Source organism: Electrona antarctica, assembly GCF_951216825.1.
Source record: "Electrona antarctica genome assembly, chromosome: 13".
In the NCBI taxonomy this organism is placed as follows: Eukaryota; Metazoa; Chordata; class Actinopteri; order Myctophiformes; family Myctophidae; genus Electrona; species Electrona antarctica.
The window spans coordinates 21,765,056-21,791,978 of record NC_136794.1 but is presented as its reverse complement, the minus strand read 5'-3'; the positions used below and the strand labels follow the sequence as shown (position 1 = coordinate 21,791,978).

The 26,923-nt window shown below is 43.5% G+C and overlaps 1 protein-coding gene across 3 annotated transcripts in view; it reads right to left on the bottom strand.

Annotated features, from left to right (window-relative positions):
- Positions 1 to 26,923, bottom strand: part of pkp4 (plakophilin 4) — a 109,832-nt gene that overhangs the window by 65,723 nt on the left and 17,186 nt on the right. The window contains exons 1-2 of one of the 3 annotated variants that reach the window (XM_079518249.1): positions 23,679 to 23,792; positions 19,573 to 19,706 (exon numbers count right to left, since the gene is read on the bottom strand). In XM_079518249.1, the coding sequence (XP_079374375.1) occupies positions 19,573 to 19,706; positions 23,679 to 23,694 (150 nt within the window). In that variant the 5' untranslated portion in view covers positions 23,695 to 23,792. Of the gene's footprint in view, positions 1 to 19,572; positions 19,707 to 23,678; positions 23,793 to 26,923 lie in introns of those variants that run through there. The other 2 variants (XM_079518250.1, XM_079518251.1) reach the window with 2 other exon arrangements.

Here is a 26,923-nt window from a genome sequence, read left to right as displayed (position 1 = left end):
ATGAGGGAGGAGCTCGATCCAAGAGCACGACAAGGGTTTCCCCGAACACAAACATGTACGCACATGCATGCATGCATGTATGCTTATTGCTTACACACAAACACGCAGCACTAACAACATGTTTAAAGGAACAAAAGAGGACATTGAGTTGTGCAAGCCATGCATTAATAATATGCAGCAGAGCACGTAATCCATGCACATGAGAAACACAAACACGTAAGGTGAGATATTTATATCACATCCCCTTTTGTTTTACATCTCATTGACAACGGAGATGGCCTATTTTTGGAGCTGGCGCTATTCTCAGCCCACTGTGTCTCTCTGCCTTCCTTCCTTTTAAGCTTCTAATCCAATTGTCTTTGTTTATCTTTGCGTGGACTACGTCTGAGGGGGCCGAACCCTGAGCTATGACAGCTCTGCTAGCAAAAGTTGCGCTGCGGCCCTGTGTAAACAGCCATGCATTTGCTAAAGAGCACCCCCCCCCCACACACACACACACACACACGTGCGCACGGTTTCCATCCTACTGATCAGCGAGATAAGACCTTGATGAAACGGAGTGGGAAGAGACATATGCTGCAGCCATAAGGCATAGAGGTCTACTCTCCGCCACAACCAACAGTTGGAGCCCCTCCAATTCGATGCCAGGGAAGCACCATGGCTGTGCGCACAGCATCAGAGAGCATCATCCTTCCTGAGATGACGGAACCTCATGTTTGCCATGGGGCAGTATGGAGGAGGATACAAAATAGTTATCCATAGGGGGCACTGTGGCACAGTGTTCTCTCCTCCGCGTCATCAGTGCCCATACCCGAGGCGGGGTTGGCGAAAGGGCCTTTCTGTGTGGAGTTTGCATGTTCTCCCTGTGTCTCCTAGGGTAGGTACCCTCACAAAAAAACAACGACCTCCCCCTGGCCAGCCGGGGCGCCTGATGGAGGGGAAAGGAACTGGGTCGGAATAACGTGTTCCTTCCACGCGCTACGTCCGGCTGGGGAAACTCCCCCGTCAGGTGAAAAGAAGCAGCTTGGACTCCTCATGCTTGGACTCCTCATGCATAGAAGGAAGCATGAGGTCAGTCCGCTGCCCCCTCCAGGTTGGCAGAGGATGTGTAGAGCCCAGGATTACATTAGATAATTGACACTGGGGTGAAAAAATGGGTTGCAAAATCAAAAGCGTTTTCCATATGGAGGTCTCTGCGTCAGGCTGTGTGTGTGTGTGTGTGTGTGTGTGTGCGTGTGTGTGTGTTTTTTGTGTCTGTCTGTCTGTCTGTCTGTCTGTCTGTCTGTCTGTCTGTCGTGTGAGAACTGTAAGACTCCCAGTTTTATTGTTACAATTTTGTTTGTTGGCTGACGACTGTGGAAAATATATTATTCTTAGATTTGTATATATTACACCTCCTGTGTGAATAGGATGGGATAGGTTAGGGCTACTTTATTTTAACCTAAGTCATAATGGTGGTACCCGAGAGCCAAATATTTTCTGAGGTGGTACTTGGTGAGAAAAGGTTGAGAACCACTGTGCTAGACACTTAAACCGATAAATCCACCAAATAGTGTGAGATCATCTACTGTATGCCTGTATCATTGATGATGGAAAAGCATGCAATATCCTTATTGGCCATGTGTGTCTCCCAGGGGTGTGTCTCATTTCTGTTTCATATAGCCAAACGATAATAATAATGATATGGAAAAATGCACTATAGGTTAACCCATTTAGGCCTGACGTGAAAGAATATATATTCAAAGATCTGTGCCGCATTTTTAAGATTTTTCAAAAATAGCAGACCTACAAGCTCGTAGCGCGCCACTCGGTGGCGCGCTATGAGCTTGTAGATCTGCTATTTTTAAATAGCTAAAGTATAACATAATCCTTAGTTAAAACACCAAAACGGGTTCCCGTCCCGAATGGGTTAATTATAATTTCCTATAGAATGTAATGTATATTTATTGCCATCATGCCCATATCATCAGCATGATAAGGACATGTATTAATAATACCACGCTATACAAAGAAAAAGATGGTGCTACCTAATTTGTGGTGGCGCTACCAACTAAAAAGGTTGGTGGCATCAGTGCACAAGTTAGTCTGCAGCCCTGCCTTAACCATTTTCAGCCTGGTGTCCTGATTTTGTGCATTTCATTATAGGCGAATACATTTCAAATAGTAGTCCAAAAAATAAAGAGTGAAACTAGAAGATATATGAGATTGGCTACTTTCTTCTCCAAGTGTTATACAACAAAGTATATAACTTAAGTAGTTATAAGTGGGATTTATATATCGCCCCAGAGAGAGATTTGTTGTGTACCCACTGCTCGGCACAATTCATTGTGTTCTCAGCCCTCGGCCCTGACAAAGAATAGGACACATCTATTCAGCTTAATGATCCGTTGCGTCAGGCCGAGCGCAGCAGTAATGACCATTAAACAAGGCCTATGCTTATTTAGCCCATGCGGGTCCAGCCTTGGTCAGTGCCAGGCTTAGTGTGGAAGGAGGCAGGGGGACAATGAGTGGCCGACTGTCCTATAGCAACAAGGCCACTGGCGTCATTGTTCACCGGCCACAATGAGCATCAGTCTGTGCGCGCCTGTCAGAACCAACAAGCCCAGAGTCGCAGAGAGCTGAATCACATCCTGTCGCCTCGTTTCTCTGACCGGGTCCAGAACAAACAGATGACACGCGGCACTGACAACCCACACCCCACCCACCCGTTCCACCTACCCCCTGGCCCCGTGTCATCCTAATGGATGCCCACACCCCACCCACCCATACCGCCTACCCCCTGGCCACACCCCACCCACCCATACCGCCTACCCCCTGGCCACACCCCACCCACCCATACCGCCTACCCCCTGGCCCCGTGTCATCCTAACCACCTACCCCCTGGCCCCGTGTCACACACCACCCACCCATACCGCCTACCCCCTCCCCCTGGCCCCGTGTCATCCTAATGGATGCTGACAATACAAGACTCGCCTGAATGTCCACTTGGCCTCACTGTCGCCGGCTGTGCTGCTTCAGCAGCAGTGGTGGGAAAAAAATAATCTTCAAGAAAAAGTATCAATACTGCAATATAGAACTACTTTGTTACAAGTAAAAGTCCAGAATTCAAAATTTACTTGAGTAAAAGTACAAAAGTATTCATATCAAAATGTATGTAAAAGTAACAAAAGTATAAAGTACTATTTATGCAGAATGTCTCATTTAAAGTTTTCAAATGGATACATATCTTTAGAAAATAGCTGATCTACACATCGCATTGTGAGCTTGTAGATCGGCTATTTTCAAGTGGCCGAAATGTATATGTATATAGTTACAACGCTCGGGAAACAGATATCTGTGTCACTCAACCATGTCCACTATGTCAGGAAATGAGACCAGAGGGAAAAAGATAACAAGTGTGTATTTTAACATATTGCATTTACACAGTAAATATCACAACCCCTATGACACAAAACCATGAATAATACATTTATTATACAATTATGTCAGTGACACAAGTGTTTTCCCCCAGGGTAGTGTACACAGTGTACTGTACATCAATAATGGATGCCTGCTAAGCAGAGTTCATTGGTATGATGTAGCAGCCATTCATCACATCCATGGTGTACTGAGTCTGGCTGCCACTGGGAACAGAGATCACAATAGACTCTGTGCACAGCTGTAGTCCAGGGTTTCCGGAAGGTGGCATACCCTTCCTATTCCTGTTCTTCCTTTGATTTGCTCAGCATCAGGTTTGACCCGGAAACACATATGAGGCCTTCACATGCGTTTCCACTTCAAATCTGCTGCTGAACCAGTCAAATGAAGCTAAAGTAAACTGAACAGGTACTTTCTGGAAACCTGGGACTACAGTGATCCACAGGGCCTATTGAGTAAAGACTGCTAGATGATTTGTAAGCAAGTGACACATTAAACTGGAAAAAATGTGCTTCTTTGAGCACAGTCTAGACAAGAGGTGTTACAAATATTACAGGTATTTCGGATGTCATATATTCAATTTAGAGAACAATTGTCTGCATTTCATCATTCAATATCTATAAAAACAGGATCCATTAACCAGGAAATGTGTATGTATCACCCTTTTAAAAAGAACTTAATGTTCTGCTCTCATTCCCTAATCTTTAGAGCAGGAACTAAATTATTAGATATGATCAAAAATTTAGAGGATGCTGGCTCTTCAAAAAGCAACAAGCATCCGTCAAATAAAGCGCATCTTCAGACTGTCACACAGGCATCTTTCTCAAAAGCGACACACCTGAGCCAGAGGCAGACATGTGATTTCATGACCAACACATTGAAAACAAGGAGTGCAAAGAGACTAAAAGAAACCATCACATGCCACGTAGATTAGATTTGTTCCATAATATGTAAAGAATAAAGTGAAAGTCATGTTAGACCAAAGGCAGCCAACCCTCAAAATGAAAGTGACTGAGACTTTCATTTTGCTATTCATGACTCAGGGTTTAAAAATATATAAATAGACAAAGCCATGACACACCCTTCACAGACAACCAGAGGTAGTGATGCCACGTCTCGGCACCTTGGCCTGGCATATGGGTCCACTCTAATTTTAGGAAGGCGCTTAAAACATTGCTCTATAGTCTATACTAAATATGTACCTTGATATTGAAGATTGAGAAAGGAAAATGGGAAATCGGCAAAATGGGAATCTTGTGAAGGTGAATGTACTCTCTTTCCTGTCCAATTCAAGATGTAACGCTACTGCACAATTAAGAGGATGACGGTAAAGAAAAACCTACGATGTTAGACCATGTAATTTGGCTGGTTATCTTCATGGAAGAGTGGTTTGGGAGAAGCAGACAAACAGATTGTTAAGCAAACACCCATGTGCATTCATCATCCTGTTGGCAGCAGTAAACTAAAACTGCCAAATCTGTTTTTATCTTTCTAAAGAAATTAAAATGGGTGTTGTAGCCAACACAAAACATTAAACTGTCAACAGAATAGACTTACTCCTCAATTCAATCCAGTACAGGTAGCATGTAATGTCATACCTAACCCGACAATCTGACACAAACACAGAGATTGGTCGTATGATGCCGGGCATTGCCGGCTAATCTATGCCATCTAATGGGGTCTTAGAAGACATACTGTATGGATAATATGGGTGATGATGTAACGGCACAGCTATAATAAAATTACATTGGATGCATTGGACTCCACATAATTGATGCTCAAATGAAAACGCGAATCTTGTGCATAAGCTTAGCTCAAACATTCCAACTTTACAAAACTAGGAAATCAATAAGGAAAGGTTACTGAGAATCAGTTTACACTGCTAAAAATATTCTATTTGAACCTAATAGTAAAATCTTCTACCTAACTTGAGGAGGACTGAAACAACATGGAACTTGAACATGAACGTCACAGCGTCAGCCAATACAATGGCTTGATGTAGGCATGATGTAGTGCTGGTGGACACCGTAATCCTCAATTTTGTCTTGTCAACTCAGCACCTCTCCTCTTCCACATGAGCAGACAGTAACAGAGGTATACATCACCCACCGTAATCTCTGGCTCATCCTAGCCAGTCCACGTCCAAATCCCAACATTAATTAGGGCTACAGATCTTATCTGGCATTAGTTACATCATTTCTCATTACCTCCGGTGCTGCCCATGTGAGTCTGCTGTGTGTAGTGCACACGGCAAGAAGCCCTTTTTTTTGTAGCAGTCTGGTTTGGCTCCTGGCTTGGAAGCAAAGCGCTAGCAATATTTTGCGTAACTGGGGCAGATGGATTCTCCCCTTTACCGGGGACAGAAATCTACTGGAAATATGTTTGTTCATTAACCCATTTTGTCCTGAGATCAGATTCTAAAAATGTCTGTTTGAAAATGAGTTTTCTGAAAAAGCTATGTTTCTATGTCAGTGGTTCTTCGATTTTTCAAAAATAGCAGACCTACAAGCTCGTAGCGCGCCACTCGGTGGCGCGCTATGAGCTTGTAGATCTGCTATTTTTCAATAGCTGAAGTATAACATAATGCTAACACCAAAAGGGGTTCCCGCCAAAAATGGGTTAAGTGGCAATGATGCTTGACCGTTCCGCACTCTTGCTGCAGCGTTTGGCAGACGTATTCTGGTGTGCAGTTTGAGCCCTGGCACACTGTGCGAGAGTGACAGCAGAGGTTAAGAGGAGGTGAGTGACTACAGCCGTAGGGAGTGGGACAGGTGAAGAGGAACAGGGTCCAAAGCAACAAACTGCATGCTGTGACATAGGCTGAGGGACGGGGCCTCGTGGACGAGCTGCGTGACCAGACCTGGAGGAACCACACGGCGCAATTACTCACTGGAACAGCAACAATGTCACCTTGCTAAAATACCCAGGTTTTAGGAAACTGACTGCAACGTCATGGCAGTGCAACATAATGCTAATAAAGATGATGGAGAGAAGGCCGCTTCAAATTGTTGGGTGAAATAAAGTGATAGAGCACATTCTGCAGCAGTCAGGGCTATTAGCCCATTTTGACCTGAGATCAGATTCTAAAAATGTCTTCTACAACCTGACAGTTTTCTGGAAAAGCTATGTTTTTATGTCAGTCGTTCTTCGATTTTTCAAAAATAGCAGACCTACAAGTTCATAGCGCGCCACTCGGTGGCGCGCTATGAGCTTGTAGATCTGCTATTTTTCAATAGCTAAAGCATAACATAATGCTAACACCAAAAGGGGTTCCCGCCAAGAATGGGTTAGAGTATGGGAGAGAAAAGAATTGCTTAGGCACCCAGAGCTGCCTGCAATACAGCTTTATTCAAGCTGATAAGTGACAACCAGCCATAAACAGAAATATGAAAAATCATTCACACACAGATAATGGAATAGCAAGTTTACAATGCAGCATCATTTCTGCCTGGGCGTCTGCAGATTTCTAATGTGGATTTACAAGCATTTACAGGAGGAAGCTTACAGACTTATGAAAATTACTAAATTCTTCCCTTCTGTCAGTAAAAAGGGATTAAAGGCAAAGTAACATACTGTAGTCGAAGACACTAATGGAAAAGAAGGTCAAAGCCAGGTAATCCTCCAGGAGAGATAGGAAGCCTAAAATATTGCATTGACTGTTTAGAAACATCTGTGATGTATGGCATCAATGTCCCATCATCACAACACAACAGTGTATTGTTAGGTTGTGTTTACTTTATTCTATCAATTTGTTTTCTACCTTAAAAGGTGCTGCAGCACTGTAGTGCTACTGTCAGTTAGTTACAGCCTAGGATCCTGGTGGGCCATTTGAATGCATTATGTATTATAGAGAGGCCGAATTGTGATTTCTAGTCATCATAATTACTAGTCAATTAGGCTACAACAAACACAACCAATGGCAATGAATTAATGGAGACAAATATCACACACTGTGTTCACTCACTGTCTGAGAACAACAGTGAAAGCACATCAGAGATTGACACAAATCAAATATTAGGTACACTTTCTGAGAAAACTGAAATTTAAAAAGTAGACCAATATTTGTGCCAAGTTTAGAGGCAATTGGACAACTGGTCTGGTGAGAGAAGTGGCACAGACAAACACAAACAATTCACTTTTTTCTAATTGTAATATAAGATAAGATATAGAATAAAGATTTGTGATTACACACGTTTAGGCTTTTCCTTGTAAGATAGTCTCACACGCTCTGACAAATCTGAGATGCTACATTACAGATAAACATGCCTTTGGCACATATGAAGCCCATGAGCCTTTGCCACCCCTAATCCCCACCCATCATGAATATGTAATTAACGGAGCTGTGAACTGTGTTGGAGGCTATGAGCCACAGATTGATGACAAAAAAAGATAGGCAACAAGAAATGTGTGAAGGAAAATACTGTATATGGAGTGCCCAATGATTCTCATTTTCTAGATGTGTTTTCTTGAAAATTCAGGGATGATTTTCCCTTCTGTTCTGGGTGACTTAAACGTGTTGTCATGTTCCATGTGAAAAATAAATATATGAAAAACCACAGCTAGAGAATCAGAGGTCACCACAGTTCCCTGGATTCTCATTTTAGCTGATGCCTCTGACTAACCGACACGAGTCCCTCTACAAGAATGTAAACAACGCATGGAGGAGGACAGTCAGCTTGTGGAGGCGCAGGGGAGTGTGAGGGGACAGAGTATTGGGGACTGGAAAAACAAGAACCGTGTATTCTGATCAAAGACAGACTTACTTGTTCGCAATTTTTATTGAACCTTTGGCGCAATGGATCAGACAGAATAATTCAATTAAAGGTATACTAATGCCAGCAGGTGAACAAAAATTGGCCCTTTTCGCGGATGATATTCTTGTGTATCTTTCGAGCCCAACGGAGTCATTGCCTGCGCTGATGTCTGTGTTGGAAGAATATGGATCATACTCAGGCTATAAAATAAATGAACAAAAAACACAAGCTCTCAACATGTATTACAATCCCCCTCACTGTCTTCGCTCTAGGTACAAAATTCGGTGGGACAAACAATCTGTGAAATATCTAGGTATTCTATTACCGACAGATTTATCCAAATTAGAAGAGTTAAATTATGACCCTCTTAGGAGGGGTATAATGGCTGATATTGATAGATGGAATTTAATTCCATATTTAAATCTGAGTTCACGCATAGAATCTGTAAAGATGAATGTATTACCAAGGCTTTTATATTTGTTTTTGTCAGTCCCTATCTCAAAACCAGAACAGTTCTTCTCTGACTGGGATAAAGTTATATCCAGATTTATTTGGGGAGGGAAAAAACCTAGAGTGAGGCTCAAGACATTACAACTACCAAAGGAAAGAGGGGGATTGGCCCTTCCATGTTTGAGAGATTATTATAGAGCAGCTCAAATCCGACCATTGATTGGATGGTGTAAGCCAAGTTACAAATCAAGATGGAAAGATATAGAGGGTTCAATGGGAAGGGGTCTACCTATTAACATGTTGGTGGGAGACCCATCCTTGGTCAAACACTTGTCGGATCCTCAGAATGTGATGATAACAGGTTCATTGAAGGTGTGGTGTGAAATAATTAGGAGATATAAACTGAAGGACAAGATTGGAATTCTCAAATGGTTTGCATATGATTCAGACTTCAGACCTAGTACACATGACATGAGGTTTAGAGGTTGGATTGGGAATGGCCTCTCTGCATATTGTACTCTTTTAAAACAGGGTAGTGTGATGAGCTTCCAGGACCTGAAAGACAAATTTAATTTACAGAATCAGGACCTTTTTAGGTACCTACAAATCAGAGACTTTATAAATAGAAGGCTATTAAGAAGAGAAGATGCAACAGGAGTAGAGATCATTAAGATTTTCCAAAATGCGTATGCAGGCTCTACTTATCAAAAGATAGTTTCAAATGTATATGTAGTGCTTCAAAACATGAAAGGAGATAATACTCTGAATATTAAAGCAAGATGGGAAGCAGAGGGCAACCTTACTATATCAGCAGAAGAATGGGAAAGAATATGTAAACATCAGTGGAAAATGAGTAGTTCCCCCACATGGAGAGAATTCAGCTGGAAAAATGTGAGTCGTTTCTTTTGCACTCCAGCCCAGAAAAGACATTACACGTATCAGTCGGACTGTTGGAGACTCTGTGGGGAGACATTGGCAAATCATTTTCATGTGTTCTGGAGTTGCCCTTCTGTGGTTCCATTTTGGAGAAGTGTCCACAGTGTCCTGGAAGCAGTTTTTGGGGTTGACATTCCTTTTGATTTTAAAACCATGTATCTTGCAGATCTGGAGGGACTTCAATTTGTAAAGCAGGATCAGTATCTATTGAGGGTATTGCTGGTGGCATCCAAAAAAGCCTTAACAAAAAAGTGGCTTACAAATGTAATACCAACTATAAATGAATGGATTGATTTAATCTATAGTATATTTATTATGGAGAGAATTACATTCAGCTTCAGAGGTCAAGTTGAAGTCTTCACGGATAACTGGTTTAGATGGATTGCTCATGTTTCTACCATAAGACCTGATTTTGTATAGTTTCAGTTAGACCTGTTTAACCTGTATATGCACCTGTTTGAGGTACTTATGTATTATGAATGATCATCGATCGAGAAGAGAGGCAGACATCTCCCCTTGTGTGTATTGTTCGTATATTGTCTTGTTTTGTTTTCGGTTGTATGTATTGTCAATTGTCAGTCGTTTCGTTGTCATGTATGTTTGATTAAAATTCAATAAAACGTAAATTGAAAAAAAAAAAAGACAGACTTACTGTTATTTGCTACAGTATGTATGATAGATGGATTGATACCTCAATTGATCCTGCTTTGGAATTTCAGTCACAGAGGTGTGCAGAGGGATTTCAATCACATAATGGTAGCACATAATGGAGGGAGACAGAGCAACAGAACTGGGTTAACCTAGTAGTCCATGTTAATGCTGCAACCAAAGTGGTGTTGCCTTGCCTTCCTTGAGTGTTTGTTTACATTATGCTAGATAGCTACCCTGGCACAGTTTTGCATCAGATTTTACACTGTGTGAATTTACCAACATGGTTTCCTGTTTTACATCTGCAAACAGCTGACTGTGACTGATTGTGTTGTTCTTGCTTACTGTAAATCACTCTGGATTAAGAGTGTCTGCTAAATGCCTAAATTGTAAATTGTGACAACTGTTACCATGTAGAATTAAATGGCATTGCAATGAAATCTTAGTTAAGAGTAAGACACATAAGAAGATGTATCATTTCAACTTTGCTTCAAATGCATGTTGTGTGTCATTGTGAAGAGTTTGGTTGGTCTCTCTCAGGACGATAGCTCTAAACTCGTGTCACCAGGCTTTCCACCATACTGCTAAGTGTTCTGATCCGGTCTAGAGCCCGAAATTAAAGTAACACAAAGGCAATCTGTGTCTCCTGGATTGGAACAAAAAAAGCCAAAGAGCCGCATTGGTGCAATCACACTGACACCTAGTACAATTCATAGCCCTGTGAAGGGACACTTCCACTGGGAGACCAATAGCTTTGTGTCAACACAAAAAGAAAGTCCGCTCCAGGGTCTCGAAGACGAGAAGCAGCAATCTAGCGACTGTCAATCTGGGAGTTTTTGTAGTGAACAACGATCTACGGGCAATGATGCTGTAATGGCCTGGCCCCCACGGGGAGCCAGTGCCCTTGATCTGAGAGAGAGAGAGAGAGAACCGGGAGGGAAGGGGGGAGGTATTCCTAAAGAGTCTCAAAACCTCATTTTCAAACCCTCCAGGCAAGCCGAGTGCACCCCCCAACTTCCTCCTTGGATGTGTGGTTCCAAGGACGGCCCAAAAGCGTCTCACCATGCCTCCACCGTCCTGGGCACGCTACTCCCTAGATGAGTGAGGCTGCTGTGTGGCCTGATGACAACTACGCTGATGAGGATGATGATAACATTAATGACATTGATGGTGATGAGGATTAACGGGACAGGTGGAGCGAGGCGTCCCAGGGCTAGGTTCAAACCGACCGCACTGCGCAGGGGCTCCAATGCACTGGTCCTTTGACTTCACGTCTCATTGGGAGAAGATTATCCCCCGCGCGCACGCACGCACACGCACGCACACGCACACGCACACACACACACAGTGATACAGAACGATCTCACAGTTGACAACATCTCAGGCTGTGCCTCTCATTCCATCAACCTTTCAATTTTGTCCTTTTATCCCTCCCCGCATATCTCTCTCTCTTTCTAGTGCTTCTTTAAAATGCTCCATCCCTCCTTCACCTGTATCGCTCTCCTCCTTCCATATCCCCCTCCCCCATGGGGTGACTGCTCAGAGCCATTTTATTACTATTATCGAGGCCAGAATGCTTATGCCTCCAGATTTCTCCTTGTCGGTGTCACAGCCGTGGCAGTGGTGGTAGAGGAAAGTAGATAAGACCTCTAGGAGTTGAGAAATTCACCATTCGATTGTAATTAGAAGCCTAATTTTGCCTATGAAGACAGAACAGACATTATTGCCAGGAGGAGCAAACTCAACCTTTCTCCTGCACTTACAGCGTGAAAAAAAATGCAGAACAGCTAAACTACCACTGCCTAAAAACGTAACCATGTCTGTTGCTATCATCACCTCGAGCTGGGTCACTTAAACAAAAAATATCACTTTGGCCTCATTAAAAAGCAGACAGGGGAAAGGACTGCACAGCGGAGTCTAGAGTGGGTAATATTTCAGCTCATCAGTGCTTGAAGAGGGTGCTGAAGTTGTAGTACTCAAAGCAAGGTCAACCCAATGAACCATGGGCTCGTAACAGAATCTTAAAATGGGTTTGCGCGTACTGTGTATGTGTGTGAGCGTGTGTGTGTGAGAGTTGATCCAGACAAATGCAGGGTCACAGAGGGAGTACTTCAGTTGATCAGAAGAAAAAAAGCAAGAGGCACAAGGGTTCTTCTTGTGTAATGGACTCTGAAAAAGTGGGAAATTTCCACTGTAGTGTTTTCTAGGACTTGATGACGTTTGAAACCGCATGGTACGCCATGCCTGAGAGGCCCATTTTGCCATGCTCTGTGGTGTAGAATAGGCATGCCCAGGCACAGTTAATTATAGCACTATTCTCTAAGGGGGCACAGCCTCATGACTAAGGAGAGTTGAGAACACACAAAAACAGCCCCGGCCACACCGGCACCATTTTCACGGTCTGAGAACACGCTCACATAAAGTGGCTACAGGACTTGTAGAAATGATCTGCTCAGGAGTTTTCTATCAGAGGCTAGACGCGAGGCAATTTGTGTTAAAAACAAATCTGAGAGAAGGGAGAATAAACACACATCCGCTATAAACACATAGTGTCCCTGGAGAACAGTGGCACTGAACCTGTCCCTGGAGAACAGTGGCACTGAACCTGTCCCTGGAGAACAGTGGCACTGAACCTGTCCCTGGAGAACAGTGGCACTGAACCTGTCCCTGGAGAACAGTGGCACTGAATCTGTCCCTGGAGAACAGTGGCACTGAACCTGTCCCTGTCCCTGGAGAACAGTGGCACTGAACCTGTCCCTGGAGAACAGTGGCACTGAACCTGTTCCTGGAGAACAGTGGCACTGAACCTGTCCCTGGAGAACAGTGGCACTGAACCTGTCCCTGGAGAACAGTGGCACTGAACCTGTCCCTGGAGAACAGTGGCACTGAACCTGTCCCTGGAGAACAGTGGCACTGAACCTGTCCCTGGAGAACAGTGGCTCTGAACCTGTCCCTGGAGAGCAGTGGCACTGAACCTGTCCCTGGAGAACAGTGGCACTGAACCTGTCCCTGGAGAACAGTGGCACTGAACCTGTCCCTGGAGAACAGTGGCACTGAACCTGTCCCTGGAGAACAGTGGCACTGAACCTGTCCCTGGAGAACAGTGGCACTGAACCTGTCCCTGGAGAACAGTGGCACTGAACCTGTCCCTGGAGAACAGTGGCACTGAACCTGTCCCTGGAGAACAGTGGCACTGAACCTGAATTGAGGGGGTCTTGCCTTCATTCCTTAATAGCATACAGAGCAGGGGATTGGTTAGTAATTTACACATTATCATCATTTTTCGACCGCGGTCAAGATTACACACCTTAGGGAACCTGCCTATGACATACACAATCTCTTGCTAAATGTGTAATGCCTGTGTGTGCCATTGATACAGGTCTGTTATTAACAGAGACCCAAATGTGAGAAAAGTTTCAATAATGAATGAAGGAAATGGTGCACTCAAGAATTCAAGTATTTCTAAAGCTGTCTAAGGTGAAACTGAAAGTGAGCACAGCAACATCGAAGAGTATATTTCTGAGGTGAAAATGTACTCTCCAAAAACAATGGAGCCTCAATTTTAACAAAATTGTATACTGTTGAACTTGAACTGTATACTACTGAACTTTGCACCTAAAATGCACTAATGTAATCGAAAATTGGTCTATGGTGCCTCTGGATTCTGGAATCAACATTTAGCACATTGAGTTTTTCTTATAGTTTTATTTATTTTTTTACTCAAAGATACTAAACACAAACCAACCCCATAAATCCCAAGGGTTTCCCCTCCTCCAGGTGTCACATAAGAGCAAAAGGCCTGCAGGACCCTGGGGAGGCCATAAAACATTACAGTTTGCTCTGGGAACCTCCTGGATAGAACCACTGATGGAGTTCTACAAACATAACTAAAAATAGCCATGCAGGGGGACCACTGAAGATGTGTCTATACTTTAGGCAGTGCTCAGGGAAGATGAAATGAGATGAGACGAGAGGCATCACAACCCCTTCTTCTGGGATTAGAGGTAGGAAGCAAACCGGGAGAGCAGGCTGATCAATGGGACATTCTTCATAGAAGACCTGACCTCATATTCATTGATGCTTGCTCCCTGTCTGGAATAATACAACAGCACTGAAGAACCTGCCTGGGGCCCTTAAACACCACGTTATTATGATGAGGTAACCCATCAGTCATATACAGTCTGGTGAAGTTACAAATCCCAATGCAACTGAGCAACAAAGCTCTTAGACCCTGGCTAAACAAATACATTGGCGATCAGCCTGCAAGATTAATATAAGACAACGTGGGATAATGCACTGCCGACAAATCATTGCAGCCCCTTTCTACCGTAGTTTGATACACATGCAATCTCTTCTCATCATCATTCATTTTTCTATCCACTCCATTGATTTTATAATTGAACTCATTATGGCTGATAATGGCTAAAATGATCATCCTGATTATGTCGTTATTATACTGATGGTGCTTATTTGTCCACACGCTATGTATTGTGTAATGCAATGTTATTGTGAGCCTGGTGGAAGAGGAGATGGGTTGTACAATGTTCTGGGAATTTATCCATATCTAATGGTGGACACGAGGATATTTACAATAGGCCAAATAAACATGTCTAATTTAACTGCTTGCTAAAGTTCAGTGTTCGGTTGGTCCTCCAGAGTCTGGACACCCAAACAATCACTCCAGCCAGTAGAAAACTACTATGTTACACAGCTTGAACAATTCCTCAGCTGTTGTTGACTCTATTGGATCCACCCTGTTCCTCCTCAACCAGGCCAAGGCCAGACGAGGCCAGAGTCATAAAACTGTAAAGTGGCCAACCCTCCAAGGCAGGGCAGTATAACACACCCACACACACACACACACACACACACCAAGTGACTTTCTCACTTCCTGCTTTACTTTAATCTGGAACATACTATCGTTCTCAGTCGTGTTCGATACTTTCCCTGTGGAGGTTCCCCAGACAGTCTGACGTTTCTGCTTCACTGACAGCCTCTCCTCCCCTCCCCTCCTTCTGACCCCCCCTTTCCAGCTAAAGGAGCTGGAGATGGAAAACAAGGATGTGAGTCAAAAACAAGGCTCCTTTCTCGTTGCTCTCTCTCTCTCTCTCTGCTGATAAAGAGTAACATTTACCAAGGCTCTCTTATCTCATGGCCACATTTTAGCGAAATAGTGCTCAACACGTATTCTGAGGATCAATTTAGAATTAGAAGTAATAGTAATTGCACACTTCATGATCGCTGAATCAACAGGACTGCAGGCACACCGACTGGCAGAGTGCCATTCCTGCAGCTTTCTACTTCTACAATTAGACTTCTGATGGAACGGATTTAAAAAGGAAAATCGCACCCGTGTGAAGTGTGCCGGGCGCTCTTATCCTCATAGATCATCATAACGTAAAATAACCACTATGACATAAAATTGTCCATTCATTGTCAATGGGAATGTAATGTTTGTGTAGGACAAATCTTGTGAACATCTATCTATAAATGCACCATGTCTGTGTCTGTCTGTCTGTCTGTCTGTCTGTCTGTCTGTCTGTCTGTCTGTCTGTCTGTACGTATGTGTGTACGGCTGAAATGCACATAACTCGAGAACCGTTAGCCCCACTGAATTCAAATTCGACACACGCGTTCCAAAGCAGTGCCCGGTGTCGAGTCGGTCGGAACCACTGTTGTCCAGAACCGCCACAAAAGGCCTCTGCCTGGGCTCTGGAGAGAGGGCCCCTGCCCATGCTCCCTATATGGAGGTGGCCTGTTCTGACATCACAACACATCCATATTTGGGCATGCCTGACACAGAACTCCATATATAGGAATAAAGGGACACAGAGGGACAGATAAAGAAATCTCCATATATGGGCATAAGACACAGACAGATGGGTGGAACGGGTACTCTGACAAGGGTACAACGGGCTGTAATAATTTATAACTAGAAGATGATGAATATTGGAGAGGAAGAGTGTAGTGTTGATTCTGAACCAACATGAAAACTGCTGTTCAACAACCCAAAAGGAGCAGGAAAGTGCAGAGAGAATAAAAACACCATTAATATGCAGAAATTGGGTCTATAATAACAAGCCATTATGGATGTCTTACACAGATGGTGGGTCAATGCACTAAAGAGCGGCAGCGCAAAGACAGGACTCTAATAAGCAGGAACTGCAGAGCCAAATTCTCACATTAGCAGCAGACCCCGCTGCTGGAAAGTCCGACCTTGTTTGGGCATCTGGGCAAAGCCTGACCGTGGCAACAGTAAAAGACACAGTAAGTTTGAAAAGCCCTGTTCAGATATACAAGATTTGCAGGCAACTTTTAGCATATTTGATTTTAGTGACAAGTTCTGTGAACTGTGAACGTGCAATCTTGTTTCGGCATGATTTGCAGGCAACTTGTTGGCATATCATTTGATTTTGGTTTCATGTGCGACATGCAATCTTGTTTCGGCAATCATGCCAGCTTGGGAAAACATTGCAGGCAAAGACTTTGCGGAAAGCAAGTGTGAACACCATGCCGGCATGATAAGTTAATTCACGTGAGGTTACAACTAATCCAACTCACTGTCTGTGAAGGTCCCTATCTCGACCATGGATGGCCAGACTCCCTCTCTTTGTCTGTTGTGTACAGCAAGCATGCTTTAACTCATTTAGACCTGAGGCCGATTCTAAACACGGCTTCTAAATCCTGACCCAAGTTTTCTGAAAAACTTTACATATATGCACCAAGTCTCTGTATGTACGTACATGTGTACGTCTTAAATCCACGCAACTCGGGAACCGTTCACCCCACCAACTTCAAACTCAACAGGGTACAGGCTTTAGTACCTGCATAGACTATCTTTGGGCATGCCTGACAAAGAACTCCATATATGGGCATAAAAGGGACTCAGACATAATAACTGGGTGGGGCATGCATTTCCAACTTGCATCGTTCCAGTGCCCAATTATTGACACCGTTCTGGTATTATAAAATGACAAAAAAAATACTATATACTGGAAATAGCAACCCAAAAATCTTGAAAGGTAAACATCTAAAAGGGGGTTCCCGTCCTTAATGGGTAGTGGGAAAGAGTTACGCCAAGAATGAGAATGGTACCGCAAACTGTACTGGAAAATGGGGAATGTGAAACGCCTCTCCTACTGCCTATGCCGGCAGCTTTATATGTTAGTTTTAGCGTCGCAAAAGGTTAACGGTATCCATGTCTGAACGCAGCTTGTGAGAGAGCATGGGAGAATCGATAGAGTACTACTCACCACCACACAGGCACTCATCCTAAACAAGCTGCAGCACTAGTAGCCCACAACCACAGTTCCAGCACGGTGGGCTAGCATGTTTATGCCAGCAGCAGGATCCCTCGAAGGTAGGCGTTTCCACAATCACAGGAAAGCCTCTAGCAAAAAGACCAGAGGGAAAAAAGCCCACGCTCGCTCTCACACACACACACACACACACACACACAAACACACACACACACACACACTGGAGTCTCTGACCTCCATAAACCTATTTCCCTCTCACTCGCCCTCCCTCTGGTCTCTCCCAACTCCCTTAAAGACAGAGAACGATTAACTTACAGTCATCTCTCGGTTCTCCAACAGGAATTCGCCCCCGAGGCATACATCTCCAGCCAGTCATTCTAAGTGCAAAGCTCAGGATATCTGCATATCTGCGCTGCCTTCATATCTGTGAGTCTTGGACGAATGGCTGAGCAGCACGCCAGGGAAGGAAGTGACATCGACAGGTGCTCCTTCCTACTGAACTGTCTAAACAACAGGAACATTCCTGCAGAAGGAATACGTGGGGTTAACAAGAATCCCCCCCCCCCCCCCCCCCCCCCCAACTGTCATATCATCTCCATTGTTCACTATGTACAACAACAAAGAGACAGACATCTTGCTTTCAAAATCTGTAATAATGGAGTAAGGCCGCATTTGGCCCTGAAGTGGAAACTAGGCTATATGAACACTGGAACAGAGCCAGTGAGAAAAGTCAACCATAGTGTGTGTGTGTGTGTGTGTGTGTGTGTGTGTGTGTGTGTGTGTATGAGTGTGTGTGTGTGTGTGTGTGTGTGTGTGTGTGTGTGTGTGTGTGTGTGTGTGTGTGTGTGTGTGTGTGTGTGTGTGCGCACACAGACAGAGAGAGATATTGAGAGATAGAAGGAATGAGTCAGAGAGCATGTCCCTCTCTCTACAGGCTCAATACTCTTTATTCTAGATGGCCTCTCTGATTGTGAATCGATGTGAGACTGGCCATGACAGCGAGCCTCAGCAATCAGCAGCTTAAGCACAATCCAACCCATTTTACCTCATTGAATAGTGAAAACAAAGCAGAGACGACTTGGTATATATGGACAGTTGGAATGGACACACAAGCATAGCCATAATAGAACTTCCTGTTTCCGTTTGGCTGCGGGTCTGAAAATGTATATGGCGAAACGTTTGTTTCTGTGTAGTGTGCACGACTGTACGTGCATGCGTGTGTAATGCCGGCATGTTTTTGCAATTGCAGTATGCGTTCTTCATTTGTTCACCGTAAAAGATATTTGACAGGGAATGAGAATGAAGAAATTCCCACTTGTCAATAATAATTCCCACTTGTCAATAACATAGGACATTTACTACACTGTGGATAGACTACGGTCCATTTGTTATGGAAAGAACATAAAGTCTTTTTCTCTCAGAAACCGTCGGAGCTACAGTTACAACACTTGGATGGGAGGTTCATAATAATTATTAAAATTAATGTAATACATAATTACATCAGTTGGCCTCATGGTGGCGCTATAACAGCCCACTTTACATTTCGCCTTACAACTCTTGAACCATAGGTCGTAAAATCAAAATGTCACTTTCCCAGGATTCCTTGGGTCATGCCGCACTTCCTATATATAGGCCATTTACGTCAGGATAGATTTTCCGCCATTTTGACTTTTCTTCAAAACACACTTTTTGCTCGTCCACCTACAGCTTTTGTGCAAAACTCACAAACATCGGTACACATGATCCATGGCCCTATCCGAATAAAAGACCACAGGCAGAATTTTTATAGTTCGTATCGTTCGGCTCATTTGCATCCATAGGGGGTGCTGCAAATGCTGAATCTTACAACGTATATTGCAAAAACATGCTTTTTGGGGGATACATCCGCTATGTTTGCGATAGCGTAGCCTACGTGGGCTATAGCGAGACAGGACAATTCCCTCCCAATCAGTAATGTGATCTATTACATCGCATCACCCACACTGTACATAATTTGACTTGACTTGACTAGTATGATTCATTGCAAGCTTGGTGGTTTCTATCGGAGTGGTAATATGGAGGGACATAATGCTGCCGTGCACAGACTATAGGCGGTGATGACTGCCCACCTGTTCTTTGACGGAGGCCAGGATGGTGTTGGCAGTGTGGTCTACCTCCATGCTGTGGCCTGTGGACCCCTCTCGGATGGTCAGCAGAAGCCCCTCCTCCGTCACTGGGCTCGGCTCAGGAGCTGGCATTCCTCCTACGCACACACGCACACACGCACACACACGCACACACGCACACACACACACTCTGTTTAATACAGGCACTCTGCTGTGAAACACATAGGGCTGTCGCGATTATTTTACTTGCCAATTATCACAAATTATCGCGATAAACGACTTGATTGTGTTTTTGTCGTCGAACACTGGGACATATGAATACAAATATTTATTTTAGGCTTTGAGTTGCACATGCAGATATGGTAGACATGGCAAATAACCTAAATAAACAAAGAAATTAGTGACATAATTAATAACTTTATACTATGTATATAAAAAAGCATTAATAGTGGAAATAGTCCGTCAACAAGCTCACAATGCATGATGCTTTGTAAGCTTGTAGATAGTATTTCCATTATTTCTTGAAAATGTTTGCAAATAATGAACATTTATCAACATGGAAACGTTTAGGATGATTATGCAAAATAATTGCGATAATCTCAAATAATTGCATAATAATGATTGAGACAGGCTTAGAAACACACAAAAAACACACCAACCACCACACGCACACTATTGTGTGTGTCCATGCATGTGCAGAAACACTCCACAAATAAACATGCACTTGAGTCCCCCCTCCCCTACATAATACATACACAGCCAAGCAATACTGAGACTGGAGTTGTGATCACATGCCACCAACAGCACATAAACACGCCCACACATGCCATATGGCCAATTCAAGTTGTTTTGCATGAATATTTTATGTCTGTGATGCCGTAGGTTAATTCCATAGTGACAAATGACTGATTGATGTGTGTATTGAACGTTGATGGCAATGCCACAAGGAACACACACAACCATGACCCCATTTGAACTTCCCCTGACTGACGTCCAAAATGCAATGAAAACCCAATTCTAGGAATGCTGAAGTGCCAGCCATATAGTGTGCATAATGTGTGTGTGTGTGTGTGTGTGTGTGTGTGTGTGTGTGTGTGTGTGTGTGTGTGCGCGTGTGTGTGTTCGTGCGAAAGAGAGAGAGAATGAGAATCAATGCACGTTCAAATGTTTTAGGTATGAGAAAGCTGGGAACAAGAGAGACAGGGATAATAAGACACAGATAGAGAAAATGAGACAGTGAGAGAGAGAGAGAGAGAGAGAGAGAGAGAGAGAGAGAGAGAGAGAGAGAGAGAGAGAGAGAGAGAGAGAGAGAGATTCAGCAAGCGAGACAGAGCAGGTCTCAGAGGAAAACACATGTCAGCAGCCCGACGGAGGAGATAAGGTGCTCCCTCCCTCTCCCTCTCTCTCTGGTTCCTGGACGACAGGATTGAAATGAAAAAGGAGGAGGACAAATAGTTACAGCCTCATTATATCTGTTGACAGGAAGAACGTTGAGGGGAGGCGGCGGAAGGCGGATCCATATTTACTAGAAGGAGCGTGCTCAGGAAGATAGGGACAGCTAAAAGCTCCTATGGGTGCCTTGCGGTGCGCAGGCAGGGCTGCAGCTCTAGACACAACAGCCATTTGACTTTGGGGAAAGAGGGATTTTTTTTCCCGCCACAGCTTTTACTGCTTTTAGAATCCACCGCTGTTGTCATTTAAAAGCCCAGCACACGGAGATACATGCCATAGCTCAATTTCCGCACATAACATATCTTGCAAAGACCTACAGGGCCAGCAACCAGCGTGTTGCTGGGAGAATGGGGTGAAAGGGTAGCCTCAGCGTTCCGTGGAAATGGGCTGGAATATGATACGCTAAATGTGCCATTAAATAACCATATGCTAAACTAACGAAATACCCTTGCCTGCTGCTGGCATCATAACTCAACATTGCTTTCATGACTCTGTCCATTTTAATATCTGCAATTCATTATGGCAGCTTGCAGCTCACTGGAAGAGTCTACATAACTGATTACGGCTGAGCAATCTTGGCAAAGGAGTGACTTCTAAAAAAATAAAAATAAAAAAACAACATCGAATGGCATGTCGCCATGCACAATCATACTCACACATATTGACACACCAAGACACACCAAGACACACACACACACACACACACACACACACACACACACACACACACACACACACACACACACACACACACACACACACACACACACACACACACACACACACACACACACACACACACACACACACACACACACACACACACACACACACACACACACACACACGAGGATAAGAGAACCATTTAGCGCCGGCTGTCAGCCAGTTTGGGAGCTAGCTGGTTTGTTTACAGTGAGGATAGACATAAAAGGCCCAGGCCAATGTAGTCTGAGGGGAAGATGAGCCAAGACATGGAGGTTGTGGGAGGTCCCCCAGACGCGGCCACGAAACGTGACCCTAAAGTATTCTGGGCTGCTGTCACCGCGGCAGCATGGGCATTTCAAGTTGTCTGAGCCGATCATGTCAGAGCCGGGGGGGTGTCGGCGTGGCAGAACGACATGGGATTTCATTATAAGTAGGCTGGTCACAGGGCTCACACTTGAGGCACCTCTTACTAGTCCCCACAGGATTTCGCAGAGAAACCGTATTGATTCCGCAGAAAACATTCCTGATTCTGCGGAGAACAATCCTTGATTCCGCGGCCAGTAAATATTCCTGATGTGGGTGTAATATGTATTCTCTTCTGCTTTAGCATTGTCAGGAGGACTCAGGACACAGATTCAGATTCAGTTAGGAGGACCATTTATACAGATTCAGTTTAAGTAAGACCATTTCAAATGACGGACCGTCCGTCGTCAACTAGTCCCACCAGGGCCCTGTGAAGAAAAAGTCCTATACAAATTGTCCTCAGACACCTCACCAACAGTACAAATCCTTATTATAGTAGGTAGTAGTATCTAGTCGCTTCGCGCCACGTTGTGAACTTGTAGATTGGCTATTTTCACTATTTTGGAATTGCTTAGATTTATATTGTTTGTTATTTTAAAATGTATAGGATTATTATTTATTTATTTTATCTTTTTCAAAATATATTTTTAAATGTAGAGGGATTTTTACTCGAGTCGTGACCCATGAAAATTGGTCTGTGATCCACAATTGGGTCCCACTGTTTGGGAACCAGTGATTCACGCAATTCTCAATCAATCAAGATGAGAATAACATGCAAGATGACACTTGAATGGGGAGAAACCAAATGATTTTTCTTTCAAGTACAGTTTGCGTTGATGGAAACATTATTTTCCAGCAGAGCGGCACCTCTTCCACCCTGCTAAATCTTAGACAATACAATACAAACGCGTAAGAAAACAACACAGACCAGATGAACTAGTTGCAAACCCACACCTACTGATATTCTACTAGAACAGAAGGAAATGTTCAACAAGTCACCCTAATCCTGCTCCTAATCACCATGAATGAAGAATGACATGGCCTTTCCTTCGTGCATGAATGTTCTTTTAATCCCTGCTTAAATGTTACCATTTTCGTGATAGGATGGAACACAGCATTCACAAATACTGCTTCCTCCTCGCCTGGGCTCATCACGCAAATAATGACTACATCCAAAGGTTATTTAGAATGCCTTCCACACTGAGACCCACAACTATGTAAGAGAGATAGGGCTCCATTTTCGTCACCGCTAAACCCCTTATCCTTAAACTTCTTTGCCTTTTTTTTACATTTTGAAAAACATTTTTGAATAGTTCAACTAGCCAATCTACATTGACACGTTGTGAGCTTGTAGACTGGCCATTTTAACTATTCAAAAATGTTTTGCAAAATAGTATATAAAAAAGGCAAAGAAGTTTAGCGATAAGGGGTTTAGCAGTGACGAAAATGGAGCCCTAGATCTTTCCGGGTCATGAAACGTCCCGCTGCAGCCTGACTTTGCCAATAGGAAACTGCACATTGTTCAGACCGAAGTACAACCACCGAAAAACCAATATATGGAAAGAAAGCCAAGCCATATCTGAGCCCCATCCCCATCCCCTCCATCCCCCCTTAAGCAAAGGAAAGTTGTGATTTGTATCCAAGCTTACCTCTGAAATTTCCCATCCTGGCTATCTGGGCAGGAATGACTTAACTCTTGACAGGCTTGGGATTCGAAGCAGCTCTAAGATAGGAGTCAAGGGAATATTGCTACTAGCAAACTACCGCAATCCAGTCGCTGGCCCACAGGCACACACCACCAACCCATCTGGTTCTTCAAGATTGCTCCTCCTGTTTTCCTTCAAACCTTGAGAAGAAAATATCCATTCATTCACCTCTCCGACAGTTAAAAGTATCAAGCCTCTCGCCAGTTTGAACTGAAGTATATGTTAAAAGCAATTTGAGGACTGACACTACAGTCACATGAGATGCAAAACGGGCAAGTGCAGTCAGCACTGCTTTAAAGGCTATCATTACGGGTAATGCCTCAGGCCAATGCTAGGTGGTTCACAAGACAACCCACAATGAGATCACTCTAGTCTAAACAAAGAGACACATGTCATTATGGCAATTATGGCCATCCTTTCCCAGACTAAGCAAAGAACATTTACATAAAGATCCATATGATATTGGGGTTGTAGTATATAGCTTAATATTGTCAGCATGCATTTATCCAAGTCAAAATCTAGTACAAAACATATCTCTGTCTGTGCTTGCTTTGATAATTCATTGACCTGCTCCGTTATCCAATTCCTAAACCTTGAGGTAATAGACCAAAAATACATTAAAAAAACAATGAGCATCTTATCAGTCAACTATCTAAATCTCAGGCCAAGCCAATTTGACGAAAGTCAAAGTGAAATCCCCTTTTTAAATCATTCAAATCCTCAAGGTCTGCCAAGAAACTGCTCAGTCTGCACCATCCTGACTTTAGTGGGTCACATGATTTGGTCTACTAACCTGGAAGACGGCCGCACCTTAAAGGGATAGTTCATAAGTGCATATTTGAACTTAAGCTGTATGAAATACTTGCCATTAATATAGTGGTTGCAACTGTATTCATTTATTGCCCGAGTCCCGTGGTGGGAGTTTTGCTCTGGTTTTGGTGAATATTAAGTAGTTCCGGTCATTTTGTGGGGGGCACTGGGGCCACGCATTAAAAGTAAATTAATTCACAAAACTAGTCATTTGTATTGTTGACCTATTTCGCAACTTTCGTTTAACTTTGATGTGATAGAGGGGTCAAAAATGAACACAAGTTGCTCTATATGGTAGAAATTAGGCCAACAATACAAATGAAGATAGTTTTGTGAATTAATTTACTTTTAATGCATGGCCCCCAGTGCCCCCCACAAAATTACCGGAACTTGGTTTCACCAAAACCAGAACATAACTCCCACCACGGGACTCGGGCAATCAAATAATTCAGTTGCAACCACTATATTTTAATGGCAAGTATTTCATACAGCTTAAGTTAAAATATTGTGAACTATCCCTTTAAAGCCTCTTGTGCAACTCCACAGGGATGACTCTTACAAGGATATTCCTTGATTCTCTCCTCGCTTCCAACAGAGCAAAAATAATCGAATATGGCAAAAGAAATGTTTTTGATCAGCCTGTTTGCTGACATACTATTAAGTCTGAGGAGGACTGGTGGTGTTTTCCTGTTGCAGCATGTCAGTTGAGAGACATAGGCCTAGACGTCTTTACACCTTGAATCTCCTTTACAGACACATTAATTCATCCGGTCTCTGATCGCTCTGACGATCACTCGCGCATCATGTCACCCCCCCCAGGAAGAGGGGGAAGGACCTCAAGCATGCGTATAATTTAATGGTAACTAGGTTCACATACATACTCATTCATTTCTTATCCCATACTACAAATGATGCAGGAACCACAGTCACTCGACTACATACAGTATAACGGCAGGTCAATAGACTCAAGAGCCATTGGCCCTCATTTATCAAGCTTGCGCAGACCAAAAAAAGGGCCATACACTGATCTCACGAATATTTATTTCTATTGTCACTTTGACGTGAGCATACCAAACACTCGCATCTCCAGGTCGTGTACACAAATTATCTTCATAGAAGAACATGCAGTATATGTCTGGCAATCTGACATCTAAACGTGTAGCAGCAACGTGTTACAGCAGCAACACCTACAAAAAATGATGTAACCTAACATTTAATATCTAACATAACCCTAGGCTAGTACCCTACAGTTGGAGGCCATTGATATTGTCCTTTTCTTTTTGCTGAGGTTTGCGTGATCTGTGCAAAACCCCTTTTGGTGTTTTAAACATTATGTTATAATTTAGCTATTGAAAAATAGCAGATCTACAAGGTGGCGCGCTACGAGCTTGTAGGTCTGCTATTTGAAAAATCGTGAAAATATTTATTTCAGAAAACTGGAGGATTTAGAAGGATTTTTGTCTCCACCAGGCCGAAGGCATGGGGAGAGAGTATGTTTTGCACTCCGTCCGTGTGTGTGTCCGTCCGTCCGTCCGTGTGTGTGTCCGTCCTTCCGTCCGTCCGTTACCAGCTAATCTCCGGCACCGCTAACCCGGTCGATGCCAAACTTTGCACACACACTCCCTGGATGCCAACGATGAACCTCTGCCCCGCATTTTCCAGAACGGCCTGTTATAGCGCCACCATGAGGCAGCTTTTCTAATTTTTTACCTAAAACTGCACCGATCTGCGTGAAATGTTGCATGCACACTCCCTAGAGGCCAAGGACAAACCTTTGACCTGCATTTTCCGCATCTGCCTTTTATAGCGCCACCAGGAGGCCGACTTTTGTAAAACACATTTTTTGATATTACTCCTCCAGATTCTGTCCAAAAATCTCACAAATCGTTACACAGTATCTCTATGGTCATGTGCTCAAGTCGGATCTGTCCGATATTTCATATTCCATCCTAATTGGCTATAATTGGCTTTCACAGTTTGCAAGATTGCCCCGTTTTGAACAAAAGCCTCAAATCATGAACGCAGCATGCAATTTACGTGAAATCTTTCACACATTTTCTTACTAGGCTGAGGAATATATCCCACCCTTTTCACATTGGCCTGTTATAGCGCCACCAACAGGTTGATTTTTGCAAAACACATTTTTGGAACAATGCCTCAAATCATCCAATTGCCATCAAAGGCAAACATGTTTATATTACTCCTAAACATTTTGCCAAACATCTCACACAGTCCTATCCTCCTGGTGGAGACCTGTGCCCAGAAGGGCACTTTTTCTAGTTTTAAATGTTGAGGTCAGGCCTAAATGGGTCAAATGATAAGGGACAATATCGGTGGCACCCAACTGTACATATCACTAACATAAATAGTTAGATGCA